Source organism: Coregonus lavaretus (assembly GCF_964263955.1).
Source record: "Coregonus lavaretus genome assembly, chromosome: 16".
In the NCBI taxonomy this organism is placed as follows: Eukaryota; Metazoa; Chordata; class Actinopteri; order Salmoniformes; family Salmonidae; genus Coregonus; species Coregonus lavaretus.
In genome coordinates this window covers 26,715,780-26,741,280 of record NC_140003.1, presented here as the reverse complement: position 1 = coordinate 26,741,280, position 25,501 = coordinate 26,715,780, and the positions used below count along the sequence as shown (strand labels likewise).

Here is a 25,501-nt window from a genome sequence, read left to right as displayed (position 1 = left end):
AGAGAGAGGAGAAAGCAGAAGAGGCCTTTTATCTAGAGAACGCCATGCCAACCTACTCCCTATGCCACAGAAGAGTTCCTAACATTCCATTCAACCCTCAGGTAGTGTAGTAGGCAGGCTGAGGGGTAGAGGGGATTCATGCAGCACTACCACATACTACAGCACTGCATAGGGAACTACAGTACACCTAAATGTGCCGCCTACACTGACTTGAGGAGGGTGAAGAATTAATTTAGCCTAACAAAACAGGAAGTGAAAATGAGAAAAAGGTCAAAAGAGAAAGAAAGAGACATGGAGAGAGTGTGTGAGAAAGCATGACAGAAAAAGTGAGAGCGACACAGAGGGCTCTATTTTAACAAACTTAACGCAATGGTAAATCTGGTAGCGCTATAGGTTCGGGATTGTGTCAGAAATATTTTTTCTATTTTCACAACCAGAATTATGTGCGCAGTAGTTGGTGATGGCACGAATGGGCTGGGTTTTGATGAATAAAAACGTTGTGGGTGTGTCGAGGGTTGACACCTCACTGGCCAATTAGAACATGCTCCGTGGTTAAATATGTGGTTGCTTCAAGTTGTCTATTTACGGTCTTTCATGTATTGCATTGTAATCAACTCCAATTCGAATGTTAGTCCGTTATAGCCCAGTTCGTTAAATAGCCTGACCCATATTTGCTAAATATGTTAAACATACTAAATATGTTGAACACAGACTAGGCAACTTAGACTATGGCTGGTTTTACGCACATCCAAACTTTTCACAGGAGCTGGACAAAGATCCAATATAAAGAGAAAGGGAGATTGTCCACTCACCGTTATAATGCTCCCAAATGAATGTTTTATAAACATCATGGAACCATCTCACAGATCATATTTGCACTTCTCCAGAAATAGCAGACGAAATAGCATTGCATTCGAGCCATGTACAGTGCCTTCAGAAAGTAATTACACCCCTTGACTTTTTCCACAATTTGTTGAGTTACAGCCTGAATTTAAAATGGATTCGATTTAGATTTTGTTTCACTGGCCTACACACAATACCCCATAATGTCAAAGTAAATACTTTGTAGAAGCACCTTTGGCAGCGATTACAGCTGTGGGTCTTTCTGGGTAAGTCTCTGAGCTTTCCATACCTGGACTGTGCAACATTTGCCCATTATTATTTTCAAAATCCTTCCAGCTCTGTCAAATTGGTCTTGCCATATATTTTCAAGTAGATTTAAGTCAAAACTGTAACTCGGCTACTCAGGAACACTCACTGTCTTCTTGGTATTCAACTCTAGTGTAGATTTGGCATTATGTTTTAGGTTATTGTCCTGCTGAAAGGTGAATGAATCTCCTAGTGTCTGGTTGAAAGCAGACTGAACCAGGTTTTCCTCTAGGATTTTGCCTGTGCTTATCTCCATTCCGTTTCTTTTTTATCCTGAAAAACTCCCCAGTCTTTAATGATTACAAGCATACCCATAACATGATTCAGCCAACACTATGCTTGAAAATATGGAGAGTGGTACTCAGTAATGTGTTGTATTGGATATACCCCACACATAACACTTTGTATTCAGGACAAAAAGTGCATTTCTTTGCCACATTTTTTGTAGTATTACTTTTGTGCCTTGTTGCAAACAGGATGCATGTTTTGGAATATTTTTTATTCTGTACAGGCGTCCTTCTTTTCACTCTGTCAATTAGGTTAGTATTGTGGAGTAACTACACCCTTAGAAAAAAAGGTGCCATCTAGAACCTAAAAGGGTTTTTGAAGAAAACGTTTTAGTTCCAGGAAGAAACGTTTTGGTTCCAGGTATAACCGTTTTTGGTTCAATGTAGAACCCTTTACACAGAGGGTGCTACATGGAACTAAAAAGGGTTCTCCTATGGGAACAGCCGAACCCTGCCACCTCAGAACAAGCGAGCTGATATAAGACAGCTAAGTTACCAACCCTGGTGCCAGTGTTAGAAAATAGCAGAGTGCTGGCTTTTACAAGTCGAAATTGCCAAAGAGCGTGTGTAATACCAGCCGAACATAGAGCCCAGAGAGAAAGACCCACTGGTAATGGGTAGCTACAGCATTCCAACAGGACAACGACCCTAAGCCCATAGCCAAGACAATGCAGGAGTGGCTTCGGGACAAGTCTCTGAATGTCCTTGAGTGGCCCAGCCAGAGCCCGGACTTGAACCCAATCGAACATCTCTGGAGAGACCTGAAAATAGCTGTGCAGTGACGCTCCCCATCCAACCTGAGAGAGCTTGAGAGGATCTGCAGAGAAGAATTGGAGAAACTCCCCAAATACAGGTGTGCCAAGCTTGAAGCGTCATACCCAAGAAAACTCAAGGCTGTAATCGCTGCCCAAGGTGCTTCAACAAAGTACTGAGTAAAGGGTCTGAATACTTATGTAAATGTCATATTTCCGTTTTTTTTTTTCATACATTTGCAAAAATGTCTAAAACCTGTTTTCACTTTGTAATTATGGGCTATTGTGTGTAGATTGATGAGGGGAAAAAATGATGTAATCTATTTTAGAATAAGGCCGTAACGTAACAAAATGTGGAAAAAGTCAAGGGGTCTGAATACTTTCCGAATGCACTGTACATGTGAATACTTCTAAGAGGACAACACTAGAGATTAGGGTATACTGTCGTGTGTCCCAGATCTCAAAGAAGAGGCAGGGGAGAACACAGAGACAGAGGCATATGATGCAGAGATAGGAAAGTGGGTTACAGTTAGAGCAACACAGCGCAGTGTTTCTCTGGTCTACCCATACTGTATATCTACAGAGAACAGAGAGAGTTCCTTTCTGAGGAGACGTGAGCTGAGCAGGTTATAGGAACAGCATGTCCTGGGTGCCTAACCACAGCCCTCATCTGTCTGCACAAAAATCCCCAGAGAGATGCATCCATCCAACAATACGAAACCCTGTCAGGGTTAGATATTTGTGGGGACTGTTGCTAATCTGTCTCACACAAATTTAGACACAGGCCAGACCAGATCATGCTTTAAGTTACAACGAGATAGGCCTGTTCTATAGCATCAACATAGTATGGACTATTTGAGAAGTTAATGAAACCAGGATAAATACTCAGGAGTAACCACAGTAATAAAAAAGTTAAAGGAAGCATAGACCCAAGACAAAGGGAATAGGAAGACAAGGAGAAAAAATAGGAACATAGAGGAAGAAACGAAAGAAGAGAGGACGCAGAGGGGCTGACCTGAGTGTGTGCGTAGGTGGCCTGCAAGTGCGTCACGACGGCGGCAGGCATAGCTGCAGAAGGGGCATTTGAAGGGCTTCTCCCCCGTGTGCAGCTTGATGTGTCTCAACAGGTTGCCCTTCTGAGTGAACGACATGCCACACTGGTTACACTGGAATGGCCTATCACCTGAGAGGGGCACAGGAAGTGTTAAACTGGAACGGGGTACCACTCGAAGGGGCACAGGAAATGCAGGCTCTCATCTCTCCCTCCCCCTTTTACATACAGCCAGATCAGCAACACACAATACCCACCAGCTACCTACTCTTGCTACCTAGTCTTGAGTTGCCACAAGTCTCGATTTCACTCGGCTAGTGGACCGAAAATACTTGAGAAAGACGGAAATGGAGGTTCGCAGCTACTCAACAGCAATCAACACATTGCAATGGTAAAACATGGTTAGATTGGTAAAGACAAGCAACACGCCTTAGCTGAGAACGTTGTAACATCTCAAGTAATGCAGAGAATATATTTTGTCAGTGGGTAGAAAAACACTAACGTGTGGTGTCTGATGTGTGCTGTGTACAATTGATACATTTGAACTACAACCTACAGTTGTCACTACAGAGCCATTTATTGTATATCTACAGTAATAGTGTCTGGAGTGTGGTGAGATGAGGTGTTAGATCTCCACCCTAATAGCTCTGCTCTGGATCGCTTCTCACCACACAGTAGGTGTAGAAATACAGTGAGTTTTTATCAGGCCCCTGGTAGGGCTGTAGACCTTCTACACACACATACACAAACACCACCACCACAAACACCACTAAGTTGGTATAAGTTAATAAGGCTTAGTGTGCCTGTCAAAGTCTTTTCAGATAGTAAATGGTTAAGACTTAGACAGTCTTACAGTGTGTCTTAAAATCTTCCATTGCGTAAAAATACTGGACATCTTTAATTCCAGCTTTACCATGGAAGTATGTTTGTCTGTATCTATGCAAAAAGTTTGCCCGGTTCACCAGTAAACTATAGTAATCTCATCAACATCTTGATGATCGTCTCTTGATCTGCAGCCGAACATTTGGAAAAGTGAAATGTGATCCTAAATCTGTGAAGGCCGAGACACAATAATAGCGTCAGTTAAGGGCTAGGGAACAGGTTGTGGAGGATTCCTGGGATGTTTTCCATGGAAATGATTCCAAGGCTAAACTATTGTATTGTACAAAACAGCAAAGCTCTCCACCTCCACACCCGTAGAAACAATTTCTGACTCACACAATTTTTTCTTTTTTTTAATCATAGGATGAGAGACGTACAATTGCTTTAGTCTGTAAAATACATATCTCATAGGGAGCTACCACGTGAAGTATAATTTATCCATCATTTATTAACGTATAACTAATGGGTTTTTGCAGATTGTTAGATGTTAATGGTAAAACATTGACATTCCTTAGATACATCACAGATTATTGAGTCATTGTTGTTCAATTTAAAGTACATTAGGTTTGGGCCATAAGGGACATAAGGGGAAACCACTTTAGAGAAACATTTACCATTGGGCAGCCGAGTTCCTGGGTCACATGACCCATCTGACCCAGGGACCCCATCCTGTAGGTTGTTTGGGCTGTCAATCATGGGCTCTTCCAATCCCGATTCCTCTTCCCCGCTTTGTCCTATATCCTCTGCTGTGGTCCTCCTGTGCCCTTCATCTTCTGGCTCTTCTTCTTGTTTGATGGTGTTTTCTGGAAGAGACAGGTATGACCAATCAAATTACTGTTTTTCAGACAATACATGACAATCACATGACATGGTTTTAGTGGGTGATCCTTGTTCTTCCAGTAAGAGGTGCAGTGGCTCTAAACCTTGTAAATCTGTTTCTCTTTTAATGTATACCTCCATTGATTGGAACAAGGTAATGTTGCATGTTATTTCCCCTGGAGAAGCAAGTAATATAATGATGCTCAACATAAATTGCCAAAGTTAATGCTAAATCCTAGAGGCAGGGACTCTCCACATCTGACTAACAATGGTTAGTTATTGGTACATTCTTGGAATTGTATGCAATTATTACTGCTATCTTTTTTAAACCTGAGACTTTTGGAATTGACACAGTAAAGTAGTTATGTGGAGAAAAGTCCATGTGGGTTTCGACTTGACTGGCGCTGGGAGACTGGCTGGCTGGCTGGATGGGGGGAGACTCTGGCTGACTAAAGGCACGAACGCCTCAACTCTACTGGGTTGGCCACTAGACTCTCAGTATCCCTCATCCGACGTTATAGGGAGGCTGACACACAGACACACAAATATGGCCCAGATTCATATTCCTCCAGTCTGGCTTAAGTAACTTTTGACTCTTGAGTCACTAGGGACACACACACATAGCCACAGAATAATATTTAGAGATCGTCCTTTCCCACACAACTGTTGAAGGTGCAATATGCAGAAAATGTACCATCTAAAATATATTTTCAATAACCAAAAATATTGTATTTTCAGCTGTTTAAAGCCGAAAGTAAAAGACACAAAAACAAAACTTAAGACCGGGAAGCATAGAAACAGCACACATAAATTAGAACATATCTACCACTTCTTAGACTTACGTTCAATGAGAATGACAGATCTATAACTTACATTTCTATGTGAATTTGGTCGGGTCGCCCACAAAGTTACATATTGCAGATTTAAGATTATGCTATGCTTAGCATATACGTAGGGACCTTACGCTTGAATGTTTGGTATTTGGTATTTTATAGGATCCCCATTAGCTGTTGCAGAAGCAGCAGCTACTGTACTTTTCCTGGGGTCCACACAAAACATAAAGCATGACAAAATACATAACACTATTAGACAAGAACAGAAACACAAATTTAAAATAAGAACAATAGAATAAAAAATTGTCCTGTACTGCGTATACATACAGCATATTCATTACAGCATATACAGTACATACAAGTTTTTAGGTCATTCAAGGTCAGAGGCATTGTGCCGTGAAAAGAAGACTTATTGCATTCCTTCACAGTAGCCTGAAGGAAAACCTGATACGGACGATAATCTTAACCATCCAGACAAGCCTGTTTGTGATTTGTGACTGAGACCATAATCATGGTGTGGGTACGGAAGGAGCCGGAGCAATAAACCCAAACCTCTCACATCCATATCATCCATCCCCTAACTGGGTCCCTTCAGGCTCCTAGGCTCCATTAAAGGGGATTTTGGCAATTAAGCCACTTACAGTTTCTACGTCCTGAGAGTCAGATGAACTCGTGAATACCATTCTTATGTTTGCATCCAGTATGAAGGAAGTTAGAGGTCGTTTTGCGAGCCAATGCTAACTAGCTTAGCGCAAAGACTGGAAGTCTTCCTTCATACTGGACCAGGCACTTGCACAGATAGAGCCGTAGGTGTGCTGGAGCACCTGCCCCCTTGCCCTCCTATGAAAAAAAGTGCACTTTTGATTGGTGGAATATTTTCAAAAAGAATTCCATTTTATTTAATACTTTTGTCTCTTTTCTCTCTAACTTTAAATGCAATGAATTGCCCATCAAACTATATAATTTCATAAACTCATGAATCTTGAAAAAAGTCCTCTCTTCCGCCCTTCTGCCACCGTGAGCACTAGTGTGCTGCTGCACTCGTCCGGCCATACACTAGCGATGAGTTTCAAATGAATACAGCCAGTAGTAGGTTCATTTGGAGTTGCTAGCATGTGTTGTCTCAGGGTCAGGGACAGGGATGGGGGACCCTGCATTCTGACTCTTTGTCAGTAGCAGAACAAATTCAAATCAAGTAAAGACTAGTTAGCTTGTTTTGACAGCATAGCCTAGCTAACTAGCTAGCTGAGTCATCTAGCCTACATTCGGGATGATCAGCTGATATAGCTCAACCCCATAGGCGTTCTAGCAAAGCTAAGGCCTATGTTTAAATAGAGTCGATATCCACGGCCCCGCTGACATTTTATAGCACAATAGACAAATCCCCATAAAAATCTGTCTGTTTAAGATAGAGATATCTTTTTTGCATGGGCTGCGTCTCAATCCACCGCATCCGCCGATGTCAGCCATCCGCATCTGCAATGAAAGGTGTCAGAGCTACAGCGGTGTTTGTCAGACCATGAGACATCCTGAAAATCGGTCTTCTCACGAAAACGTCTGTAGATTCCGAATGGCTTACAAACTAGTATTACCCCTCTATGGAAAGATTAGACTCTCACGATGGTGTTCTACGTTTTGCTTTACGACCCCCACAAGCGTCACGGGACTCGTCTGAAGTCGGTACCGCCGATCTTCTGTCTGTAACATCCAAACAGTTTAGGCTACACATTAATATGACCCCTCTATGGAAAGGTGAGACTCTCATGAACACGTACATGTCTTTCTCTAGGACACCCACAAGCTTCCCAAGACTTGTCTGAAGGTAGCCTAGTACCAGTTAAAATGTTGGTGCCTAAAAAAAGGGTTACACATGTGTCAAATATATATACAGTACCAGTCAAAAGTTTGGACACACCTACTCATTCCAGGGTTTTTCTTTATTTTTACTATTTTCTACATTGTAGAATAATAGTGAAAACATCAAAACTATGAAATAACACATATGAAATCATGCAGTAACCAAAAAAGTGTTAAACAAATAAAAATATATGTTATATTTGAGATTCTTCAAATAGCCACCCTTTGTCTTGATGACAGCTTTGCACACTCTTGGCATTCTCTCAACCAGCTTCATGAGGTAGTCACCTGGAATGCATTTCAATTAACAGGTGTGCCTTCTTAAAAGTTAATTTGTGGAATTTCTTTCCTTCTTAATGCGTTTGAGCCAATCAGTTGTGTTGTGACAAGGTAGGGGGGTATACAGAAGATAGCCCTATGTGGTAAAAGACCAAGTCCATATTATGGCAAGAACAGCTCAAATAAGCAAAGAGAAATGACAGTCCATCATTACTTTAAGACATGAAGGTCAGTCAATACGGAACATTTCAAGAACTTTTAAAGTTTCCTCAAGTGTAGTCACAAAAACCATAAAGCGCCATGATGAAACTGGCTCTCATGAGGACCGTCACAGGAATGGAAGACCCAGAGTTACCTCTGCTGCAGAGGATAAGTTCATTAGATTTAGCAGCCTCAGAAATTGCAGCCCAAATAAATGCTTCACAGTTCAAGTAACAGACACATCTCAACATCAACTGTTCAGAGGAGACCGTGTGAATCAGGCCTTCATGGTCGAATTGCTGCAAAGAAATCACTACTAAAGGACACCAATAATAAGAAGAGACTTGCTTGGGCCAAGAAACACGAGCAATGGACATTAGACCGGTGGAAATTTGTGCTTTGGTCTGATGAGTCCAAATCTGCGATTTTTGGTTCCAACCATCGTGTCTTTGTGAGACGCAAAGTAGGTGAACATATAAACTCCGCATGTGTGGTTCCCACCGTGAAGCATGGAGGAGGAGGTGTGATGGTGTGGGGGTGCATTGCTGGTGACACTGTCAGTGATTTATTTAGAATTCAAGGCACACTTAACCAGCATGGCTACCACAGCATTCTGCAGCGATACGCCATCCCATCTGGTTTGCACTTAGTGGGACTATCATTTGTTTTTCAATGGGACGATGACCCAAAACACACCTCCAGGCTGTGTAAGGGCTATTTGACCAAGAATGAGAGGGATGGAGTGCTGTTTCAGATGACCTGGCCTCCACAATCCCCTGACCTCAACCCTGACTGAGTCTGTAATACCAACATGTTTCAAGCAGACCACCATAGTCCCCGTGCCCAAGGACTCTAAGATAACCTGCCTAAATGACTACCGACCCGTAGCACTGACGTCTGTTGCCATGAAGTGCTTTGAAAGGCTGGTCATGGCTCACATCAACAACATTATCCCAGAAACCATAGACCCACTCATATTTGCATAGAGCCCCAACAGATCCACAGATGATGCAATCTCTATTGCACTCCACACTGCCCTTTCCCACCTGGACAAGAAGAACACCTACGTGAGGATGCTATTCATTGACTACAGCTCAGCATTCAACATCATAGTGCCCTCAAAGCTCATCACTAAGCTAAGGACCCTGGGACTAAACACCTCCCTCTGCAACTGGATCCTGGACATCCTGACGGGCCGCCCCCAGGTGGTAAGGGTAGGTAACAACACATCCGCCATGCTGATCCTCAACACGTGGGCCCCTCAGGGGTGCGTGCTCAGTGCCCTCCTGTACTCCCTGTTCACCCATGACTGCATGGCCAGGCACGACTCCAACACCATCATTAAGTTTGCCGACGACACAACAGTGGTAGGCCTGATCACCGACAACGATGAGACAGCCTATAGGGAGGAGGTCAGAGACCTGGCCGTGTGGTGCCAGGATAACAACCTCTCCCTCAACGTGACCAAGACAAAGGAGATGATTGTGGACTACAGGAAAAAAAGAGGACTGAGCACGCCCCCATTCTTATCGACGGGGCTGTAGTGGAACAGGTTGAGAGCTTCAAGTTCCTTGGTGTCCACATCACCAACGAACTATCATGGTCCAAACACACCAAGACAGTCGTGAAGAGGGCACGACAAAGCCTATTCCCCCTCAGGAGACTGAAAAGATTTGGCATGGGTCCTCAGATCCTCAAAAAATTACACAGCTGCACCATCAAGAGCATCCTGACTGGTTGCATCACCGCCTGGAATGGCAACTGCTTGGCCTCCGACCGCAAGGCACTACAGAGGGTAGTGCGTACGGCCCAGTACATCACTGGGGCCAAGCTTCCTGCCATCCAGGACCTCTATACCAGGCAGTGTCAGAGGAAGGCCCTCAAAATTGTCAAAGACTCCAGCCACCCTAGTCATAGACTGTTCTCTCTGCTACCGCACGGCAAGCGGTACCGGAGTTCCAAGTCTAGGTCCAAAAGACTTCAAACACAGCTTCTACCCAAAGTCATAAGACTCCTGAACAGCTAATCATGGCTACCCGGACTATTTGCACTGCCCCCCCACCCCATCTTTTTACGCTGCTGCTACTCTGTTAATTATTTATGCATAGTCACTTTAACTCTACCCACATGTACATATTACTTAAACTACCTCAACTAGCCGGTGCCCCCGCACATTGACTCTGCACCGGTACCCCCCTGTATATATAGCCTCCCTACTGTTATTTTATTTTACTTCTGCTCTTTTTTTCTTTCGGCGCATGTTGCCAATACAATTTGATTTGATTTGATTTGAATTGAGATGGTTTGGTATGAGTTGGACTGCAGAGTGAAGAAATAGCAGCCAACAAGTGCTCAGCATATGTGGGAACTCCTTCAAGACTGTTGGAAAAGCATTCCTCGTGAAGCTGGTTCAGAGAATGCCAAGAGAGTGCAATGTTGTCATCTAGGTAAAGGGTGGCTATTTGAAGAATCTCAAATATAAAACATATTTTGATTTTTTTAACACTTTTTTGGTTACTATATGATTCCATATGTGTTATTTCATAATTGATGTCTTCACTATTATTCTACAATGTAGAAAATAGTAAAAATAAAGAAAAAACGTTAAATGAGTAGGTGTGTCCAAACTTTTGACTGGTACTGTAAATAATTTCCTGATCTTTCCAATATCTCTCAGATACAAACTTCCTTTAGCATTTTATTTTTACTATCTGTTTTTCCAGGTATGAATCTGTTATTCAATTCATTTCAATGAGCTAATAGCAGTAAGTGTCACGATCGTCATTCATAGAGGAGGACCAAGGCGCAGCGTTGAATGCGAACATTTTATTTATTAGAATGATCACACGATCAAAACAACAAAACGAAACGTGACGTCCCTGGTTACATAAACAAACCAACACGGAACAAGAAACCACAAATAATGAATGCCTAACGGCTACCTAAGTATGACTCCCAATCAGAGACAACGAGCTACAGCCGTCTCTGATTGGGAGCCACCCTGGCCAACATAGATATATAACAACTAGAACATAAACAAATGAAAACTCACACCCTGGCTCAACATACTAGAGTCCCCAGAGCCAGGGCGTGACAGTACCCCCCCCTAAAGGCGCGGACTCCGACCAAATACAACCAAATACAACAGGGGAGGGACCGGGTGGGCACTCCGCCTCGGCGGCGGATCCGGCTCCGGACATGACCCCCACTCCTTCTCTAACCCCCCAAAGTACACCTGGTCCGGTCTGGCCCTGCTGACCGGAGCTGAACTGAACACTGGTGGAGCGGATTGCTCTAGCTCCGGCGTGACGCAGCACCTGACCGGTGCCGGACCCGCCACCGGTGGAACAGGCACGGGCCGTGCCGGACTGACGACGCACACCACTGGCTTGGTGTGGGGAGCAGGAGCGGGCCGAGCCGGGCTGACGAAACGCACCACTGACTTGGTGCGGGGAGCAGGAGCGGGCCGGACCGGGCTGACGACGCGCACCACTGACTTGGTGCGGGGAGCAGGAATGGGCCGGACTGGGCTGGCGACGCGCACCACCAACTTGGTGCGGAGAGCAGGAACGGGCCGGACAGGGCTGACGAAACGCACCACTGACTTGGTGCGGGGAGCAGGAATGGGCCGGGCCGAGCTGGCGATGCGCACCGTAGACTTGGTGCGAGTGGCAGGAACAGGCCGGACCGTACTGGGAACACACACCACTGGCCCTACGTGGGGATCAGGAACAGGCCGGACCGGACTGGCAACACACGCCAGTACCTCTCGCCGTGCCTCTACATCTTCCACCCCCTCTTCGACCAGTGGCCCCCGTAACCTGGCGGCCTCCTCTGCCAATCCGCTGGGCCGCTCTGCCGCGGTCTCCTGCTGGCCCGTCGTCCACGGCGTTAGCCCCCCCCTAAAAAATTTCTGGCCGTCTCCCCTACCCGTGGACCAGGTCTCCATGTCCCTCGCCAGCCTTTCGCCCTTCTGCCACAATGTCAAGCCCTTCTCTTCCTCACTCGGCTTGACCCAGTCGAGGAGGCGAAGGAGATCTGTTAGGGATCTCCCTGGCGATGGCTCCTGGACACGCTGCTTGGTCACATCTTGGTGGTTTCTTCTGTCACGATCGTCATTCATAGAGGAGGACCAAGGCGCAGCGTTGAATGCGAACATTTTATTTATTAGAATGATCACACGATCAAAACAACAAAACGAAACGTGACGTCCCTGGTTACATAAACAAACCAACACTGAACAAGAAACCACAAATAATGAATGCCTAACGGCTACCTAAGTATGACTCCCAATCAGAGACAACGAGCTACAGCCGTCTCTGATTGGGAGCCACCCTGGCCAACATAGATATACAACAACTAGAACATAAACAAATGAAAACTCACACCCTGGCTCAACATACTAGAGTCCCCAGAGCCAGGGCGTGACAGTAAGGCCAAATTCAATATTTCATCAAATATTATTTTTATATGCAAGTGGAGCGTGGTGATTGCTAGAGTTGACTGTGTGTGCTGATTGCTTTAGGGATGACAACAACATCCACTGTGGTGATTGCTATAAGGTTGACACTAAGTCATGGTGATTGCTATAGGGTTTACACTAAGTCATGGGGATTGCTATAGGGTTGACACTAAGTCATGGTGATTGCTATAGGGTTGACACTAAGTCATGGTGATTGCTATGGGGTTGACACTATGTCACACTATCCACTCCACTGAGGTGATAGGGTTGACTACATCCATTTATCTCACAACATAGACTAAATATAATTCTGGAGTCCTGCTATTGTCAGCAATGACATGGCAATCTCTGCAACTACATGCCAGTATTTTCTTAAGATATATTTCCCCTTTTATCTCTTAGCCTTGTGTAAACTGAAAGAGATCCTCTTTTACTAACAGCATGACATTGAATTTATCCTCCAGAGCTGTATTCTGCCAACATGGAGCTAGCAGATTGAGGGGTATTGGAAGTGGGGTATTCACATGAAGAGCTCTCCACTCTCTGTCGAAGCTGGCTGAACTTGAGATGGTTGCTGGGACAACAGCATATTATAGAACCCAGATAAATAAAATATGAAGAAAGAAACTGATGGGTCAAACTACCAAGGAGGATAAACTACATTAGGTTTCCAAGCTAAGTGAAAAGTGCTATCATAAGCTAATCTGAGCAAGGATACCTGTCCCATACCTGGCTGTGTATTGAACACCTCATTGTTTACATTACTCAAGGGTCAGAGATCAAGAGGGTCAAGAAGAGCCACCCATAAGGTATTTTGCTAGTGGAACTGTAGAGGTATTTTGCTGAAGTGAATGAAAAAATACTTTAAAATGTTATACCATACTAATAGTTTGATTCTAAACATAAGTGTATAGACAAACATGTTTTTTTGTTTTGTACACACTGACACAACTGCTTAATTTCAAGAGGAATTCAGTGTCAGTCAGTGTTGTGTTACAAAAGCGGTGTCATGGTAGAGTGGTGTTAGGAAACCTCTGGGTTGGGATGACACAAGATGTATATGTGAGAGTCTCTCTCCCTCTGACAGCACACACAGATCTGGGACCAGTCTACTAATACTGGGGGATGCTGCGGGAAGTAACTTCCCTTTTCTGGTTCAGCCACCTCATGGTGACATGTCTGAAGACAATCAGAAAAATGGCACCATGTCTCAGCTCTTCCTATTTTTGTTCATTTAAGGGAAGGGAACTATGCAAGACCCTTCAGATAAGAAATGAGTTTTTGATGACCCTTTGATAAAAGAAAATAAACTGTTTCTCAAACTGATTCCTCTTGACGCGTGTGTGTGTGTGTGTGTGTGTGTGTGTGTGTGTGTGTGTGTGTGTGAATGTGTAACCACTCACCAGTGGGTGAATAAGGACCCTTGGGCTGCTGTGCGTTGGGTGTGTTTGCAGACAGGTCCACCAACAATCTAGAGTTCTCTGTCTTCCTGGGAGAGCAGTCTCCATTACCTGGGAGACAGATAGACAACAAGATAGCTGGGAACATCGCACTGCACAGCATTGCAATGCACTGAACAGCATACATGGTATCAGTAAAAGGTTTGGACACACCTACTCATTCAAGGGTTTTTCTTTATTTATACTATTTTCTACATTGTAGAATAATAGTGAAGACATCAAAACTATAAAATAACATATATGGAATTATGGGTCCCCTGTAGCTCAGTTGGTAGAGCATGGCGCTTGCAATGCCAGGGTTGTGGGTTCGTATGAACTCACTAACTGTAAGTCTGTCTGGATAAGAGCGTCTGCTATATGACTAAAATGTAAATGTAATGTTGTAACCAAAAAAGTGTTAAACAAATCAAAATATATTTTATATTTGAGATTCTTCAAATAGCCACCCTTTGCCTTGATGACAGCTTTGCACACTCTTGGCATTCTCTCAACCAGCTTCACCTGGAATGCTTTTCCAACAGTCTTGAAGGACTTCCCACATATGCTGAGCACTTGTTGGCTGCTTTTCCTTCACTCTGCGGTCCGACTCATCCCAAACCATCTCAATTGGGTTGAGGTCGGGGGATTGTGGAGGCCAGGTCATCTGATGCAGCACTCCATCACTCTCCTTCTTGGTAAAATATCCCTTACACAGTCTGGAGGTGTGTTTGGTCATTGTCCTGTTGAAAAACAAATGATAAGCCCAAACCAGATGGGATGGCGTTTTTCTGCAGAATGCTGTGGTAGCCATGTTGGTTAAGTGTGCCTTATTCTAAATAAATCACTGACAGTGTCACCAGCAAAGCACCCCCACACCATAACACCTCCTCCTCCATGAATTGCGGTGGAACCACACATGCGGAGATCATCCGTTCACCTACACCACGTCTCACAAAGACACGGAGGTAGGAACCAAATAATCTCCAATTTGGACTCCAGACCAAATGACAGATTTCCACTGGTCTAATGTCCATTGTTCGTGTTTCTTGGCCCAAGCAAGTCTCTTCTTCTTATTGGTGTCCTTTAGTAGTGGTTTCTTTGCAGTAATTCGACCATGAAGGCCAAATTCACACATTCTCCTCTGAACAGTTGATGTTGAGATGTGTCTGTTACTTCAACTCTGTGAAAAATAATACTTTTTTGGGCTGCAATTTCTGAGGCTGCTAACTCTGACGGGGCTGAACTTATCCTCTGCAGCAGAGGTAACTCTGGGTCTTCCATTCCTGTGACGGTCCTCATGAGAGCCAGTTTCATCATAGCGCTTGATGGTTTTTGCGACTGCACTTGAGGAAACGTTCAAAGTTCTTGAAATGTCCGTATTGACTGCCCTTCATGTCTTAAAGTAATGATGGACTGCCGTTTTTCTTTGCTTATTTGAGCTGTTCTTGCCATAATATGGACTTGGTCTTTTACCAAATAGGGCTATCTTCTTTATACCCCCACATACTTTGTCACAACACAACTGATTGGCTCAAACGCATTAACTTTTCCACAAATTAACTTTTAAGAAGGCACACCTGTTAATTGAAATGCATTCCAGGTCACTACCTCATGAAGCTGGTTGAGAGAATGCCAAGAGTGTGCAAAGCTGTCATCAAGACAAAGGGTGGCTATTTGAAGAATCTCAAATATAAAATATATTTTGATTTGTTTAACACTTTTTGGTTACTACATGATTCCATATGTGTTATTTCATAGTTTTAATGTCGTCACTATTATTCTACAATGTACAAAATAGTAAAAATAAAGAAAAACCATTGAATGAGTAGGTGTGTCCAAACTTTTGACTGGTAGTGTACATATATACAACTCCATCTCTCCAAATGTCATCACATCCTACACAAATGCTTTGAGAGGTGTCAATTGTAGCAATCACACCTTCTAAAAAAGTGTAAAAATGCCTGATGATACCCAGAGATACTTAGCCTGGGGATAACTTAATGCTGTATTTCACACTTCTAATTCATAACAGGAAATCATTCTGAACCACTTCCAGTAGCAAAGAGATTTTCCGTGGGTGATCTTCCAACCAGACCCAGTACTTGCTTAGCTTCAGGTGCTAGCCAGTACAGTACCATTTTTCTGTCAGCCTCGTGTCCTCTCCATACAGATCAGATCAGATTGCGGCCTGTCAGCACCCTCCCTGACACACAGGCAATGCCATGGGATAGCTATAGCTGTGGGTCCTTTCCTGTCCACTCAGAAGGAGAGCTGTACAATCCCTTATCCCGTTACAGCCTGGCTCCAGCACAGCCTCTCAAACAATACAGCAGCAACACCACAGCACCCCCAATGACCCAGGTGTCAAATCCCACAGGAGCCAGACCACAGCAAAGACAACACTGTTCAAGCTATCACCTGGGAGTATTCTGTTAATATACACTACCAGTCAAAAGTTTTAGAACACCTACTCATTTAAGGGTTTTTGTTTAATTTTACTATGTTCTACATTGTAGAATAATAGTGAAGACATCACAAGTATGAAATAACACAATCATGTAGTAACCAAAAAATTGTTAAACAAATCAAAATATATTTTATATTTGAGATTCTAAAAAAGTAGCCACCCTTTGCCTTGATGACAGCTTTGCACACTCTTGGCATTCTCAACCACCTTCATGAGGTAGTTACCTGGAAAGCATTGCAATTAACAGGTGTGCCTTCTTAATAGTTAATTTGTGGAATTTATTTCCTTCTGAATGCATTGGAGCCAATCAGTTGTGTTGTGACAAGGTATGGGAGGTATACAGAAGACAGCCCCATTTGGTAAAAGACCAAGTCCATATTATGGCAAGAACAGCTCAAATGAGCAAAGAGAAATGACAGTCCATCATTACTTTAAGACATGAAGGTCAGTCAATACGGAACATTTCAAGAACTTTTAAAGTTTCTTCAAGTGCAGTCACAAAAACCATAAAGCGCTATGATGAAACTGGCTCTCATGAGGAACGCCACAAGAATGGAAGACCCAGAGTTACCTCTGCTGATTTTTGGTTCCAACCGCTGAGTCCTTGTGAGACGCGGTGTGGGTGAACGGATGATCTCCGCATGTGTGGTTCCCACCGTAAAGCATGGAGGAGGAGGTGTTATGGTGTGGGGGTGCTTTGCTGGTGACACTGTCTATGATTTATTTAGAATTCAAGGCACACTTAACCAGCATGGCTACCACAGCATTCTGCAGCGATACACCATCCCGTCTGGTTTGGGCTTAGAGGGACTATATTTTGTTTTTCAACAGGACAATGACCCAACACACCTCCAGGCTGTGTAAGAGCTATTTTACCAAGAAGGAGAGTGATGGAGTGCTGCATCAGATGACCTGGCCACCACAATCCCCCGACCTCAACCAAATTGAGATGGTTTGGGATGAGTCGGACCGCAAAGTGAAGGAAAGGCAGCCAACAAGTGCTCAGCATATGTGGGAACTCCTTCAAGACTGTTGGAAAAGCATTCCAGGTGAAGCTGTTTGAGAGAATGCCAAGAGTGTGCAAAGCTGTCATCAAGGGTGGCTATTTGAAGAATCTTTAATATTAAAATATATTTTGATTTGTTTAACACTTTTTTGGTTACTACATGATTCCATATGTGTTATTTGATAGTTTTGACGTCTTCACTATTATTCTACAATGTAGAAAATAGTTTAAAAAATAAAGAAAAACCCTTGAATGAGTAGGTGTTGTAAAACCTTTGACCAGTAGTGTAGGTTTACAGGAAAGTACCTGAAAGTAACAGTCTAACAGTTAATCTTCGTCAAAGCTTCCCTCATGGAAGCTAAAACAAAATGCTTGTCTTTTATGTGGTAGACTAGTGTTACAATGTTAGGATTGGCTGCTGCTGAATGAGGCACACTGGGAGTTGTGGTCCATGACTATGATGACACAATCCCTGGGTCTGGTCTCCGGTTGCACGCCACGCTGGGGTTGGATGAAATCTCAGGTGACTGACGGGTAGCTATCCATTGGCAGTGGTGTCTGTTGTAGAGATAGGGGTGGCCCAGATTTGTCATGAAGGATTTTCCATTACTGTGCTAAGTGTTGACGCCTTGATGTCTGCCTAGCAGTTCTGTAGGGCCTCTCAGGTTAGGTAAAGGCTCAGTGTGTCTCAAAGGTGGTGTGTACTAATAGCACCTGAATGTTGATGTTCGTATGTTTATATGTACTTGTAATTATTACTGAAACCCTTAATGGTATTTAGCTGAAACTGGTTTAAAAGACGAACTGTGGTTGTTATTCATATATACAGTATACATGCTTGCTAACCCTAGGAAACTATTTTCCACCTTCTCCTCCCTCCTTAATCCTCCCTTTCTGCGGACGACTTTGTCATCCACTTTAAAAAGAAGGTTGATGATATCCGCTCTTCATTCACTCAGCCTATTGAGTCCACTGGTCCCACTCACACAGAGCTACCCTATGTTTTTACCTCTTTCTCCCCTCTCTCTCCAGGGGCGGCAGGTAGCTTAGTGGTTAAGAGCGTTGTGCCAGTAACCGAAAGGTTGCTGGTTCTAATCCCCAAGCCGACTAGGTGAAAAATCTGTCGATGTGCCCTTGAGCAAGGCACTTAACCCTAATTGCTCATGTAAGTCGCTCTGGATAAGAGCGTCTGCTAAATGACTAAAATGTAAATGTAAAATGAAATCCTGCGACTAGTGAGGTCTGGCCGCCCAACAACCTGCCCGCTCGACCCCATCCCCTCCTCCCTTCTCCAGAAATCTCTGTAAACCTTCTCCAATTCCTCACTTCCCTCATCAACTCATCCTTGACCACTGTCGCACCCCTCCTCAAGAAACCAACACTCGACACCTCCGACGTCAAAAACGCTCTCTCAGAACAATCTTCTTGACCCTAACTAGTCAGTCTTCAAGACAGGTCACTCAACCAAGACTGCTCTGTTCTCATCCTCCTAGATCTATCCACTGCATTCGACACTGTGAACCATCAGATCCTCCTCTCCACCCTCTCAGGGCTGGAAGTCTCAGGCTCTGCACACTCTTGGATTGCATCCAACATGGCAGTCTACTCCTACCAGGTGACGTGGAGAGGATCTGTGTCTCTCACTACTCACTACTCTCACTACTGGTGTCCCCCAGGGCTCGGTTCTAGGCCCTCCACTCTTCTCTCTATAAACCAAGTCACTCGGCTCTGTCATATCATCAAATGGTCTCTCCTATCATTGCAATGCGGATGACACTCAACTACTTTTCTCCTTCCCCCCTTTTGACACCCAGGTGGCGATAAGCATTTCTGTGTGCCTGGCAGATATCTCAGCTTGGATGTTGGCCCACCACCTCAAGCTCAACCTCGACAAGACGGAGCTGCTCTTCCTTCCGGGGAAGGCCTGCCCGCTCCAAGACATCTCCATCCCAGAGTGCAAAGAACCTTGCCATGACCCTGGACAACACCCTGTCATTCTCTGCAAACATCAAAGCAGTGACTCGCTTCTGCAGGTTCATGCTCTACAACATCCGTAGAGTACGCCCCTACCCTACCACACTAATTTCCCGTCTGGACTAGTGCAACTCACTGTTGGCTGGACTCCACTCTTGTGCCATCAAACCCCCGCAACTTATCCACGACACTGCAGTCCACCTGGTGTTCAACCTTCCCAAATTCTCCCATGTCACCCCGCTCCTCCGCACACTCCACTGGCTTCCAGTTGAAGCTCGCATCCACTACAAGACCATGGTTCTTGCCTACGGAGCAGCAAGAGGAACGGCCACTCCCTACCTTCAGGCTCTGCTCAAACCCTACACCCCAACCCGAGTACTCCGTTCTGACACCTCTGGTCTCTTGGCCCTCCCACCCCTATGGGAGAGCAGCTCCCACTCAGCCCAGTCCAAGCTCTTCTCTGTCTTGGGACCACAAGGACAGCAGATACCCTGCCCCTCTTCCAAAAACATCTGAAACGCTACCTCTTCAAAGAGTATCTTAAATAATCCCACAGCACTCCCCCCTCACACCCCTTCCCCACCCCTCCCCCCACCAAAAATAAATAAATAAATAATAATAATAAATAAAGCCTTTTGTGAACTAACACTCGCACTTGACTCTTTTCCCCTTACTAGCTCTGACTTTGCTGACAGCTCCTTTATTGATGAAAAATTGACTTACTATACCTGTGATATGTGGTTTTCCCACCTAGCTATCTTAAGATGAATGCACTAACTGTAAATCTCTCTGGATAAGAGCGTCTGCTAAATGACTCAAATGTAAATGTAATGTTTTGATACAGTTATATGTGTGCACTCATACACACTCACTTATTTATCAGCTGCCATTACTCATACAATAGTTAAAATTGCAGCTCGCTGGCCCCTAAGTGATGCATGCTGGAACCAGGTTGAGGAGACAGTGTATGCCCACATCAGTGACCTCAGCGACTGGAGCCAACAACACACACACACACACACACACACACACACACACACACACACACACACACACACACAGTCTGCTAAGTAAGAATCAGAGCTTTGATTCACACCACTTGTTAGCTGACTCAATACTGTATTTACCACCACACCATGGCCCAGATGACTTGTATAGACAGTGGAGGCTTCACTGGAAGAAGACAAAGTGTGTAATGCATCAGATATGGATTGTTCCATGTGTTGGCGTGGCCAAAAGGAAACTAAAATGTATGAAAATGACAAAGAGAGAACAAGAAATCATGATATAGGCTACCGTGTATATGATTTATCTTATCAGACATGTTAGTTACTGTAGGATGTCTTATGAAGTGAGATTGAAAATGAGTTGTGTTAAATTATCAGCAACATGTTGTTGGCTGGTTATAAAAATACCATCATTTCTGAGTGGGAGGACTATAATGAGCCACAGAAACAGGAATGACATAAAGTTAGAATGATCAAGGCTTGGAACTGTGCAGGATTTCTCCCCCTGGACGGCAGAGTAACTCTGTTGTGGCTTGTTGGAAACACACAGGCAGCATAGGCTGGAGCAAGGATCTGGTTTTTCCTGTCAAACTCTCAACCTCCGGACCATCCCTCCAGACTGTGAGAGATCTCATTCACCAACTTGCCTATTAACATTTTAGAGGAGATATGGCGGTATGCTTCAAACATGAACCAAAATATATGTGTATCAGCGATGTGAATGAAAGCAGAGGGCGCTATATCCTACTTCATCCTACTTTTTTCCTTCACACTATAACATTCATGTTTTTTACAACTCGTCCCAAAACTATTTCCAACAAACACAAGAAGGAGTTGTCAAACTCCACAGATTGTCAGTGTGCTCTATCAGAGGGAATCTGTGAAGGATAATGTAAAGAGGACGGAAGTACCACTGTGTACCTGGTACAGCACCACCCTACTGATAAGACATCTCTAGGGGACCCAAGTTGGCAGGATCGTTTTACAGGATCAGAACGCATGTAGCTTGTGAAGGAGGAGGAGGGTGGGAGAGGGGATGCCTCCTTCTCCTACAAGACTGTTCACCCCTGCTCCTACACCTGGTCCACCTGCCCAGTATCCCTGTAGGCCTAGGCCTCTCATCAGGGAACCAGAACAATTACAAACCTACCATATTTATGGATACGGACGGATACCCTACAGACTAGATTAGAAAGACCAGCTTGTATAAAACCATAAAATGACAATTGAGAGACACATCCAGCATCTGCAATGTGAAAAAGGATGTCGCTAACACAACTTTTCAACAGTTTAAAGAATTAGAATAGGTCAGGAGGCTTCAGGTTAGAGAGAAATTGAAGAGTTGACTTACTTGCAGAGTATCCATCAGTTGCCTCTGTTTCCATAGTCGGTGGAGAGCTTTAGGTATCAAAAGAAACAATAAATTAGAAGAGCACTTGAGCTGTACCACGATGCTTACCCACTGGGCACACACTGGTTGAATGAACTTTGTTTCCACGTAATTTCAATGAAATTACATTGAACCAACGTAGAATGGATGTAGATTTGACGTCTGTGCCCAGAGGGTACTCTCTTCCTAACCTCTTCTAAATCCTAATGAAATTAGACAGATTGTACTGTTTGGTTGGAGTGATTTTTTTTTTACGTGATCATTGCATGTTTAGACAACACTTCATAATACATTTAATGAATAAGCCATTATGAATTATTATAAATATTTATGAATGCTAAAATAGCCAAATTAGAGGATATGTTGATTTATGAAAAAGGCAATGATTAATTTGAGATATTTCACAAATATATTACAATAAAGGTTGAGTGAAAATACATTAAACTCATTATGACTGATACAATTACAGGACGTACAAAAATGATACAGTGTTCAAATACAACTGAAGCCGAAAGGTTCACACCACCAGGCTTTTGTCTAGCATCACTGCAACATAAAACTCTATGGTTCAACTTCCCAAAAAGCTGCTAAAGGGCTGGTGGCATGTAAAATATAGCCTTTGAATAGAATGAAGTGGTTCATTGAAAGTTGCACTATTAGAGAAGTAACACATATATCCAGCTAAAACTATACTATGTGCTATAAATGTACATAGAGTGAGAACAGACATTGCAGTTCTAGTAGTTTCAGGTCCCCTGAAAAAGGCCTTAAGCTAAAAATAAATATGTCTGAGAGAACAGTAGTGAGGTGCAAACAAACCACCACTAGCCAACCTAATGTCTGCTATCTGTCTCAACGGAAATGTAGTAGACATGTATTATCTGTTGGTGGTTCAGATGTAATTGTGTAGTATTGATGTTTGATGCACAAGATAATAAGAGGTGTACATCCTCATAGCATGACCCACAAGAGGAGTATGTCCTTATAGTATGACCCACAAGAGGAGTATGTCCTCATAGCATGACCCACAAGAGGAGTATGTCCTCATAGCATGACCCACAAGAGGAGTATGTCCTTATAGTATGACCCACAAGAGGAGTATGTCCTTATAGTATGACCCACAAGAGGAGTATGTCCTTATAGTATGACCCACAAGAGGAGTATGTCCTTATAGTATGACCCACAAGAGGAGTATGTCCTTATAGTATGACCCACAAGAGGAGTATGTCCTTATAGTATGACCCACAAGAGGAGTATGTCCTTATAGTATGACCCACAAGAGGAGTATGTCCTTATAGTATGACCCACAAGAGGAGTATGTCCTTATAGTATGACCCACAAGAGGAGTATGTCCTTATAGTATGACCCACAAGAGGAGTATGTCCTTATAGTATGACCCACAAGAGGAGTATGTCCTTATAGTATGACCCACAAGAGGAGTATGTCCTTATAGTATGACCCACAAGAGGAGTATGTCCTTATAGTATGACCCACAAGAGGAGTATGTCCTTAATAGCATGACCCACAAGAGGGCTAAGCCCTCATAGTTCAGTTTTTTTTTTTAAGCATATAAACCCAATCTCGGGGACTGACCTAGCAAAACATTTTCTTTTAGGAACTAGCATACAGATGTCAACATTTTGGCAACTGTCTTGTAAATGATTACCACTTCTTTCTACATACAATATAATAATAATCACACATACATATTCATAATCAGTCAATAAAAAATGGCATAGATTTTCCTTAAGAATTGACTCTTCAATAATTGGGATACCTATTAGCCTGCAATGAAAACGATTCATACATAAGACTAAGAGCCATGATATGTTTATATTTTTAACCCTCCCGTTGTCCTAGGGTCAAAATGACCCGCCACTGTGTTGAACCAATTTTATTTAATTTTTATATTTTTGGGATCATTTGTGAGGAGGCAGTGATACTTTCTTTTTGACCCTAGGACAACGGGAGGGTTAAGAGTATTTTCTCTCGAATGTACAGTCAGTCCTATATGGGTAGACTAGGCTATTCAAATAAATAAATAAACAAAACAGTTGTTTTAGACTCTAAAGTTAAAGTGATAAGCAACCTAAGTTATTTGATTAATTCAATCAATAAAATTTACCTTTATATTTTTGACAATTGAAATTAGAAGTGCTTCATCAGCAATAGACAGAAAGCCCATAAGAAGTATTTGCACCAACTATCTGCGCCTCCATGGTGGAAACCTGTCTCTACAGACGCTCCGCCGTGCACGTGTGTAGGCTAATTGACAGCCCAAGATCTCCCTTCAGCTTAAGAAAAAATATATGGGTTGATTTTTTTTTCATTTAGATGATCTGAATCAAGGCATTTGATTGACACAATCGGCCGTCACCTGTTATTGTATGACCTGAGCAATCGAATGGGTTGCACTGTCAATTTATCGATCAATCGCTCTGAAACAGTAAGCAGAATGAGGATCTTTGAAGTTTATCTATTGCGTCCAGATAAAACAATGATGCAAAGTTATTATAAATGTATTACAAAGTTGCATAACGTTGTCGTGTAAGGCTGGTAGCCGAATTATTTTGAGGTCATTCTAATGTGTAGGATGCCTGTAACTTGATAAATTGACAAAATATTTGACCGGACATTACCTTTTGTGTCTCCCCTGTTCAAGTGATAATCAGTGATCTTCGTCAGTGAAGCTGCACCTCCTAAAATTCAAATGAAAATCCTCAGTAGCCTAATATGTTTTTGATAGACAATAACAAACAATAATTTAGGGGCTACTCTCCTCCAAAAAAAGTGGGATGCCCCCCAAAAAAACTTGAGTTGAGTATAACACTGTCCTGTCCTGCATACAACCTGAATCAAGTATAGGAACAGAGCAGCGCACTCCTCAAGAAGTAGCTTTGGTAGTTCCTTCCTCTGTGCTGAACTAGCCCGTCAACTTTTCCACCTCAAACGTGACCCCCGCACGCGCCTTCCATGTCTCCTACAGTATTCTATATGGGCACGTCAACATTTATAGACTGTGTATTACTGGATGTTGTGTTTACTAAAGCAGCGAGGTCGAAGACTCAACTTGTTTTTAGACTAAATGAAATAAAGAACTAGGGGGATAGAACTGGATACACCGGTTCCTATGGAATTAGCCAAAGAATAGGAGTAGGGAACAGCCTATTTTCAGCCGAGGGAGGCTAAGGAATCAGAAAAAGCATCCGTATGATATTCAAAAGGTATTGGATGAAGTCGGAGTGAGTGAGTGAGAGAGTGAGTCAGTAGGCAGTGCCTGAGAGATATGCCAGATAGCATGCTGTCTCATACTAACCTGTCAAAGTATTCACAGGTGCAGCTACAAATACATTTCAGTAGATACAGAACGTCTCCTCAACTATGGTGCCCATTCAGTCTAATTCATTTAGGTTACATAAGATAATAAAGTGTCTCTCTTGGCACTGCTGTTTGGGGAAAAAACTTTTCGAATAGTGTCATAGAGACTTTGCAGAACCCCCCACTCCTGCATCATTTCCATTTACGTCATTTAGCAGACGCTCGTATCCAGAGCGACTTACAGTTAGTTAGTGCATACATTATTATTTTTTCATACCCCCTGTGGGAATCGAACCCACAACCCTGGCGTTGCAAACGCCATGCTTTA

General features: G+C 43.4%; 1 protein-coding gene across 1 annotated transcript in view; it reads right to left on the bottom strand.

The window, feature by feature from the left end:
• ikzf2 (IKAROS family zinc finger 2) overlaps window positions 1-24,955 on the bottom strand; it is a 30,215-nt gene extending 5,260 nt beyond the window's left edge. Inside the window, exons 1-5 of the mRNA XM_084179532.1 lie at window positions 24,495-24,955; window positions 21,817-21,863; window positions 13,976-14,083; window positions 4,736-4,924; window positions 3,204-3,371 (exon numbers count right to left, since the gene is read on the bottom strand). Of these exons, the coding sequence (XP_084035658.1) occupies window positions 3,204-3,371; window positions 4,736-4,924; window positions 13,976-14,083; window positions 21,817-21,850 (499 nt within the window). The 5' untranslated portion in view covers window positions 21,851-21,863; window positions 24,495-24,955. The remainder of the gene's footprint in view (window positions 1-3,203; window positions 3,372-4,735; window positions 4,925-13,975; window positions 14,084-21,816; window positions 21,864-24,494) is intronic.
• Window positions 24,956-25,501: the final 546 nt, after the last annotated feature.